The 7,948-nt window shown below is 43.2% G+C and overlaps 2 protein-coding genes across 3 annotated transcripts; one reads left to right on the top strand and one right to left on the bottom strand.

Annotated features, from left to right (window-relative positions):
• Nucleotides 1-432: 432 nt before the first annotated feature.
• Nucleotides 433-4,147, top strand: LOC116921999 (urocanate hydratase). Its single transcript, XM_032928373.2, has 14 exons — nt 433-677; nt 1,111-1,241; nt 1,319-1,472; nt 1,564-1,754; nt 1,839-1,905; nt 1,966-2,109; nt 2,203-2,313; nt 2,410-2,583; nt 2,696-2,916; nt 2,989-3,266; nt 3,349-3,462; nt 3,564-3,662; nt 3,743-3,836; nt 3,906-4,147. The coding sequence occupies exons 1-14, from the start codon at nt 552-554 to the stop codon at nt 4,012-4,014; spliced, it is 2,013 nt and encodes a 670-aa protein (XP_032784264.2). The 5' UTR covers nt 433-551; the 3' UTR covers nt 4,015-4,147.
• On the bottom strand, nt 4,056-7,930 carry LOC116921997 (matrix metalloproteinase-16). 2 transcript variants are annotated; one of them, XM_045172273.1, is made up of 13 exons: nt 7,780-7,930; nt 6,761-7,620; nt 6,523-6,678; nt 6,306-6,436; nt 6,177-6,238; nt 6,009-6,111; nt 5,825-5,952; nt 5,594-5,752; nt 5,083-5,516; nt 4,858-5,002; nt 4,627-4,765; nt 4,400-4,521; nt 4,056-4,332 (listed from the first exon to the last, which is right to left on the bottom strand). In XM_045172273.1, exons 2-13 carry the CDS (start codon nt 7,250-7,252, stop codon nt 4,217-4,219), a joined length of 2,187 nt encoding a protein of 728 aa, XP_045028208.1. In that variant the 5' UTR covers nt 7,253-7,620; nt 7,780-7,930; the 3' UTR covers nt 4,056-4,216. The 2 variants fall into 2 exon arrangements, with proteins under 2 accessions (XP_045028208.1, XP_032784262.2); XM_032928371.2 differs by having other exon boundaries at nt 6,761-7,930.
• Nucleotides 7,931-7,948: the final 18 nt, after the last annotated feature.

Genomic DNA, 7,948 nt, shown 5'->3' with positions numbered 1-7,948 from the left:
CAGACCGACTTTTAAAAAAAGAAAGAGAGAAAATGTTGCTTCCGAAAAATACCCAACGTCGGCCGCTTTGATTGTATCTATTTTCTGGAACCCCACCTAGTGTACGGTAACAGCTACTAAAAGTTCAAATAAATCTAGCGCTATTTGACCCTGTCGAAAGAGAAAGCGCTGAAGGAGATCTCTCTGTGTGTTGGACCACAAACGGAGTGGGGGCACGGGATTCGACGATGCTGTTCATCCGAAAAAGAGGACCGCAGTTTCGGTTTATATTTACGAACCGGAGCCGAACCAAAAAGTCCCAGAGGCGAAAGACGATAATGTTTTTTTGGCGTCTCTCGAACGTTTTATTAGTTTCTCTCTCTCTCTCCATCTTTTCTTCTCTAAGTTTGGGAGGTTTCGACCTTTTCCTTATTTTCGTACATTTTTCAAGTTTGTTCCCTAAGCAAGGCCAGTGGTTCACACAACATCTAGCACGTCAGTTGTTGTCTGGCCGTCCTTGCACACGTACACACAAGTGTTTCAAACAATAACAGCATTTTCATCATCCAAACATGTCTACGCTGGATGAGTTGTGCTCAAACTTGCCCGTCGATCCACTACCGCCGACCAGGAAACGAAATCCAGCCATACCGCACGCTCCTGTTCGCAATCATCGACTCAACCCAACAGAGCAGAAGGTTCTTTTTATTTCATTTATCGACTTGTTGTATAAAAATCTCTTGTGTTCCTTTCTTTTGTTGTCCCATCTCTTTGTCACGGTGCCAAATGATTGAATTCGCTTTATCTCTGAATCTATGCGAATGGCTGACGTTACGTAAGTTTTCCCCAGCGTAACCAGCCATTCCCAATCTCCCATTGTGTATTGAAAAAAGAAAAGGCTAACCAACAAAGAAAAAGAAAAAAGGGCGGTCCATTTATGGCAATAGTTGATGACTGGCCACGCTTTCTATACACATCTCTACACGTCCTATCCTTACACACATTGGTGCAGCCACGTTGGCGCATTTACAAGCAAAGGTGGCATTATACGTAACGACAGGCTCACCATCTTTTGTTTTTACGCAATGCTTTGTTTGAAATAGAAATAATGTTTTGTTTTTGCTTTGAAAGTTGGCTGTACGCAATGCGTTGCGTTATTTCCCACCGGCCACGCACGTTGAACTTGCGGCCGAGTTTGCGGATGAATTGCGCGAGTACGGCCACATTTACATGTACCGTTTCATGCCGACGATCGCTATGAAGTACGTTGAGCTTTTGATTGAATTGCGCATATCCAATAAGATCTCACGTGCGGTTCTTTTTCTCTCGTGATTAACAGAGCTTATCCCATATCGGAGTATCCTAGCCGCACTAAGACAGCGGCCGCCATTATGCACATGATTATGAATAATTTAGACCCGCGTGTCGCTCAGTTTCCCGAAGAATTGGTCACTTACGGAGGCAACGGTCAAGTCTTTTCTAATTGGGCTCAAGTATAATTTTGTCATTAAAAAACAAACAAAAAATTGGACCCCCGCAAAAAAAAGAAAAATAACATGAAAAAAGAAAATGTGACATGTTTAGTTCCGGCTCGTGATGCACTATCTCGCTGAAATGACGGATGAGCAGACGCTCGTCATGTATTCTGGACATCCGCTTGGATTGTTTCCTTCCACCCGTCACGGCCCTCGGGTGGTCATCACTAACGGCATGGTCATTCCGAATTACTCGAGTCGCGATCACTACGACAAAATGTTCGCCCTAGGAGTCACAATGTAATTTGATTACATTTTTTTTAAATGGCTTTCCTCCAAGACAGTGTCTCATTTCATGTTCTGTTGTAATGTGGATGACTTTAGGTACGGCCAAATGACGGCCGGCAGTTACGTTTACATCGGACCCCAAGGCATCGTTCACGGCACAACAGTAAACTTTGATTTTTGGCTCGATTATGAAAGATGATGCATTTATTTTTAATGACGTTAGTTAACTGTGTTGAACGCTGGTCGGAAATATCTCGGCCTCAACGATCTTTCGGGCAAGGTCTTCCTCACGTCGGGTCTTGGCGGAATGAGTGGGGCTCAAGCCAAGGCCGCCACAATCAGCGGGTGTATCGGTATCATCGCCGAGGTATTACATCTAATTACCTTAATTAAAATCATCTTTAAAAAATTCTTGGCTGTTTTTTTTTTTTGAAACAAAAATGTATTTTTCTTATGACAGGTCAGTTACGACGCGCTGAAGAAACGCTACGATCAAGGTTGGGTGCTGGAAATGATCGACGATGTCGATCGGTTGGTGGAACGCGTCAAAACCGCCCGTCTCAACAAAGAAGTAACTAAAAAAAAAAAAAAATCGAATTTTTTTGTTCTTCGGCAGTGAGATAGTGGGTAATACATTATTGATGATCAATCAACCGAATGAAATCAGGTCACGAGCATCGGATTTCACGGCAATGTGGTTCTCGTTTGGGAGAGGCTGGCCGAAGAATACGAGAAGACGGGCGAGCTGCTGGTTGAGCTCGGATCAGATCAAACTTCTTGCCACGATCCGTATTCCGGTGGCTATTACCCTGTCGGATTGTCTTATCAAGAGTCGCAGGATGTAAGTCATTGCCGTCACATGTTGTCGTGCCACACGCGTGTCATAATCCGTCATGTGGCAAAACATCCACATTTCAATTTGCCTACACTCTTTTTTTTGTTTGTTACTGTAGCTCTTAGCCAGCGATCCACAACTCTTCCGGCAGCGAGTTCAAGACAGTCTTCGACGTCAAATCAAAGCCATTAACTCGCTAGCTGAACGTGGCATGTTTTTCTGGGACTATGGCAACGCCTTTCTGCTCGAGGCTCAACGATGCGGTGCCGACGTCAGCGCTCGCGACGACCCGACCGGACTCAAATTCCGATATCCGTCTTATGTCCAAGACATAATGGGGTACGCCTATTTGTTGGCCTCACACGAAGCATGACGATTCATTGCGGATACTGTCTATTTTCAATGGAACAGGGACATTTTCTCGCTGGGTTTTGGGCCGTTCCGCTGGATCTGCACGTCCGGATTGCAACAGGATCTAGAAGTGACGGATAGGATCGCCCAGGAGGTGTTGGAGAGCATCGTTCGAGAGGGATTACCTGATAACATTGCCGTCCAGTATGAAGATAACATCAAGTGGATCAAAGAAGCCGGAAAGAATCGGTTAGTGGTCGGATCGCAAGCCAGGATTTTGTACGCGGATCAAAGAGCCCGCGTCACCATTGCCCTGGCGTTCAACCGGGCCATCCGAGGTTCGTAATTCATTTTGCTAAATTTACTTCTTTTATTTATTTATTTTTTTTTTCGATTTTTTATGTTATTTTTAAATTGTAGAGGGCAAAGTGTCTGACTACATCGTACTCAGTCGTGATCATCATGACGTCAGCGGGACTGATAGCCCTTTCAGGGAGACTTCCAATATCTATGACGGCTCTGCCTTCACTGCAGGTTAAAAGGCCATCCATTTTTTTTCACGATAAATCATCAAGAAAATTTGATAGTTTTTGTTTTACTGAACGATTAATAACACGAATGCATTCGTCATGCAGATATGGCCGTTCAGAATTGCATCGGTGATTCCTTTCGAGGTGCAACTTGGGTCTCTCTGCATAATGGCGGTGGGGTCGGTTGGGGTGAAGTGATGAATGGTAGTATATACCTGTCATTCGTAAAACGATGGTGAATTGTATTTCAATTTTGAGGTTTATTTCATTCTCGTGTTTTACAGGTGGATTCGGATTGGTGCTGGATGGTTCGGACGAGGCTCATCAACGTGCTGAAAACATGCTCAATTGGGACGTATCAAACGGAGTCGCTCGAAGGTTCGTCTTCTTTTTTACTTGATTGTTAAAGAAACCAAATGAAATGGGTGATTGGAACACGTGATTTAGGAGCTGGTCAGGCAATGCGAATGCCATTCAGGCCATCCAGAGAGCCATGGCAGCTGATCCCAGATTGAAAGTGACCCTGCCCAACCCAGTGGACGAGGCGGCCTTTTGATTGATGGGAAATTGGCATTCCATTTCATTTTAAATCATTCCTTTCGATATCAATCGGTCCGTTTGGCCAATAACAGTAGTGTAATATAGAGGCAAAAACCACTAAACAAATAACACAGGATATGTATACATAATGGTTTGTTTTTCTTTTTATATCTATGTATATATTTTGAATTTGAAAAAAGGGGAATTCGAATGGGCATTTATTCAGGACATCCCAGCCAATATGGCGTTGCTTCTTGAGGGTAACGCATATCCGTGCGAACTAGCGTGTCGTCAAACCTCCAAAACATTTTATCTTTGAAGAAGTAAGTTCGTCCTGGGTTAAAAAACCCAAAAAAAAATGCAGTTAAATCGAATTATGTTTTTAAAAATAAGAACTTTACCATCGGTCCACTGCATGGCTGCGTCTATGTCGGACACTACGCCTCTCCATCTGGACAGATCGTGCGGATAACCCGGATCCATTTGTCTTTTAATGTCGTCGTAGCGCCAGTAGAGATTCTTCCTGAAATGGGAAAGAGAAATTGTTTTTTTTTTTTTTTCAGTTTCGGCGCCAGTGGAAAACAAATACAGAGAGGCAGTTTCGTTTATGTCAAAATGATGGATATACCTAAAGAAGTAAGTCTTTTTGTTTTTGCCCCAAACGAATGCAGCGTCTAGCTGGTCGATTCCGTCCGGCAGTCCGAGCCAACTAATCGGTAAGTTTTCTTCTATCATGCGATCTCCGTCAAAGACCCAATAGGCAGGACCTGTTGGAACGAGGAATAGGTTAAACACGCATTTTTTCTAGGTTTGTGTGGTTAGCATATGTCCATCCAAAGTATAGTGGTTTCTTTTTTACCGGAAAAGAAGACGATGTGGCCGTTGGGACGTTCATACAATGCGTCAATTTTGCGTAGGGCTTCTGGAAGTTCGCGAAACAGATGGCGGAAATGAATGGGATATGCGTCGTCTATCACGGCCCGTTGGCCTAATCGCCAGACATACTAGACAGACACGTTTAATCGTAGAGAACACCATACTAAAAAAAAATAAATGGCTAGAGCTTGTAGAGTGAACTTTATACTTGATCCTTAAAGAAGAAGAGCTCATTCCGGAGTACGGAAACGGCGTCAAAGTGGCCTTGACAAATATCCGGAATCTTGGATGACTGATCACCGTTAGTGACGTTCAACTTTTTACGATGATCGTCCACAGTATCGTAGTCACCCTCGTAATTGATCGTCACCGTTCTCGGCGTCGTGGTGATTTCATCCGCCTGCCCAACGCTCGTCTTCTTCCCACTTCCGCCATTTGCGTTGTGATCGATGTCGTTGTCCACCTCATTGTAATCGTCGTATGCATCGTAGGGTGTTGTCGTTCTGGAACTCGCTCTCGTCGGTTTAGGCTGCGTTGTTGTGGTCGTAGTTTTCTCGGTAGTAGTCATCGGCGTCGTAGATGTCGTGGACGTTGTGGTTGTAACCTCGCCGTCGTTCCTGTCGTCGTGCACTTGTCTCGAAACTGAATTATTTTGAATGAAGATTGAAAATGACGAGTTTGATTTCATTTGATTTTTAAGGGGAAGATGTTTGTTTAACTGTAAAGTTGGTACATGGCCAGAATGTCGTCGTAATCTAATTGCAGGTTCGGTTGGTATCCTTTATAATAAGGAAACATAACTGAGCCTGGAACAGGAGAATGAGCCAATCCCAAAGAATGTCCAAGTTCGTGTGTAGCCACAGTGAAAAAATCCACTCCTAGAGAGACGATGACAGATTTTTTAGGAAATACATTTCCAAAACAAGACAATTAAAGAAAAGGCCACAAACCTGAACTTTCCTCGGGGTTAACGGTCCACGGTTCATCTTCGTCAAAATGCATGTCACCCCCGAAATGGTCGAATTCGTAAGGATAGTAAGCATGGGCTAGGGTGTATCCAGGACCATCGAATGGATACCTATTTGAATTAAATTAGAATTTTGGAAACTTCACTTGGAACACAAAAAGCAATGCCTGTCGCCATGGTATCCATTTCCGAAGAGGATCGTGATGTCCGCATCTGGTGTGGGCACTTGCACGAACTTGAGATGTGCGTAATCCGACCACACTTTGAAGGCTACATGATCATTACAAGAATATCGAATTAAAAACTAAATGTTTGATCAGTCAATTCAATTTTACCTCTTTCGAGTTGTTTAACCGTTGTTTCCTCATCGCCTATCTTAGGCGACCAGTTTGCTAAACTTTGCAGAAGAAACGAATCGAATGAATAATTAGATATTGAAATAGATATTTTGTTGAAACGCTTACAAGTAAGTAATTCTTCGTTTGTTCCAACCAGGTCCACCAATCACGAACCTTTTTCTTCTACGTCTTTCGGTGTGTTCTTCGTTATCATCCAATTCCACGTCTTTGTTACCACAACGAGGGGTCACCAACAGCTATAATTTAATTAGACTAACAATGAAACTTCTGCAAAGCCATCACCTCTTAGAGTGAATCCAAATAAAGGTAAACACAAATTTACTTGTAAGGTGTCATTGTCCATCTTTCCAGTTGGCGAGAGACCCCCAAAACTCTGCATTGTTTTGATTGCGTTGACCACGGCTTCTTCTCTGAACAGGGCTTCGGAATTCGAATCTTGTCGGCCTTCCAAATAACCAAATTTTTGCAGAAACCCCATCTTCAAAAGCGCGAAGATTCAATTCATTTATAGTCTACGTTTAATTTGAAAATCATTAAAATTACAAGTAATGTGGACTTACGATTACGTTGACAGTAATTCCTTCGCCATTTCTTGGTGATGAAGCATTGCGATCAGTCGATTCAGTGCTAATCGACTGCGGTACAAATTCCGGCCTGGATAACTGTGAAAGACTTGAGGGCAGTTTCTCCGGACGGATCGATTCAGACGGTTTGGCGGCCACCGACTGGGATGCAAGCGTTTGCTGCGTGATGGAAGCAGCCGTAGTGGCCACTACAGCAGCTGTTGTTGGCGTGGATGAGTGTGTAATTTTTCTGGTGGCGTTAATTGGTTTGGGAAGTACTGGAGCGCAATCAGAACACAGCAGCCAAAATGTCAGCATTGACGTGAGCGTTAAAACCAGCCTGTTCATTGTGCTCTGCTCTGATGAAGACACACTGAACGGAGTACTCAGCACTGCACGAGGGCTTATCCACTTGAAGACTGAACTTCCATTTTGGCCGCTTTTAACTTGGGGTCTAGGGTTCACGTTTGAGGTCAAGGATTGCCTCATATACTAGGAAAGAAACGGCTATGGGAAATCCTTGAAGTAAACCAAAAGATCCTGCTCACGTCTATGTTTCATCGTGTGTTTTTTTTTCTACTGTATTTCCGGGATTTGATTTGAAAGTTCGTTGGCGCGCCTTTCCTTTCCGGTTGCAGTCGGAAGCAATTGATTTCGCCAGAATCATTTCCGGTGTGCGTTGCGTGATTGTGTGAGTGGTTAAGGAGGAATTTTAATTTTAAAATTAAATCCCAACCAGTAAAACGTAGATTGAATTCGGAGTCTGTGAAACATCACAACTTCATTTTGTAAACAATTGTCAGTTAGAAAGAGGGGCATCTGGAATTTATCACTGCCAAATTTTCATTCTTATCTTCCTAAGATGAAAAACCAAGAAAAATAATGCTCATTTTCACTTTCGTTAATCAAATGAAAAATGGAGCAAATTGGTGTGCCACATAATAAAACTCGTTTTACGAAAGGGTTAATCGAATTTATAGAATTGCCAACAAGTTTAATCATGCTGAAAATCGTACCCTGCGCGTGAAATTCCTTAAAGTAATTCTGAAGAATTTGTGGTGGTACGTAAAGTGCGGTGATGGAGTGATCAGTGCTTAACGAGGTTCGTGTTTTTGTCAAAATCGAATTCTCCAGGGTCACGGAAATTTGTGGAACTGCGAAATTGAACCAAAGAGCAAAGACTCA

Source organism: Daphnia magna, linkage group LG4 (assembly GCF_020631705.1).
Source record: "Daphnia magna isolate NIES linkage group LG4, ASM2063170v1.1, whole genome shotgun sequence".
NCBI lineage: Eukaryota > Metazoa > Arthropoda > Branchiopoda > Diplostraca > Daphniidae > Daphnia > Daphnia magna.
This window is presented reverse-complemented; position numbering and strand designations above follow the sequence as displayed.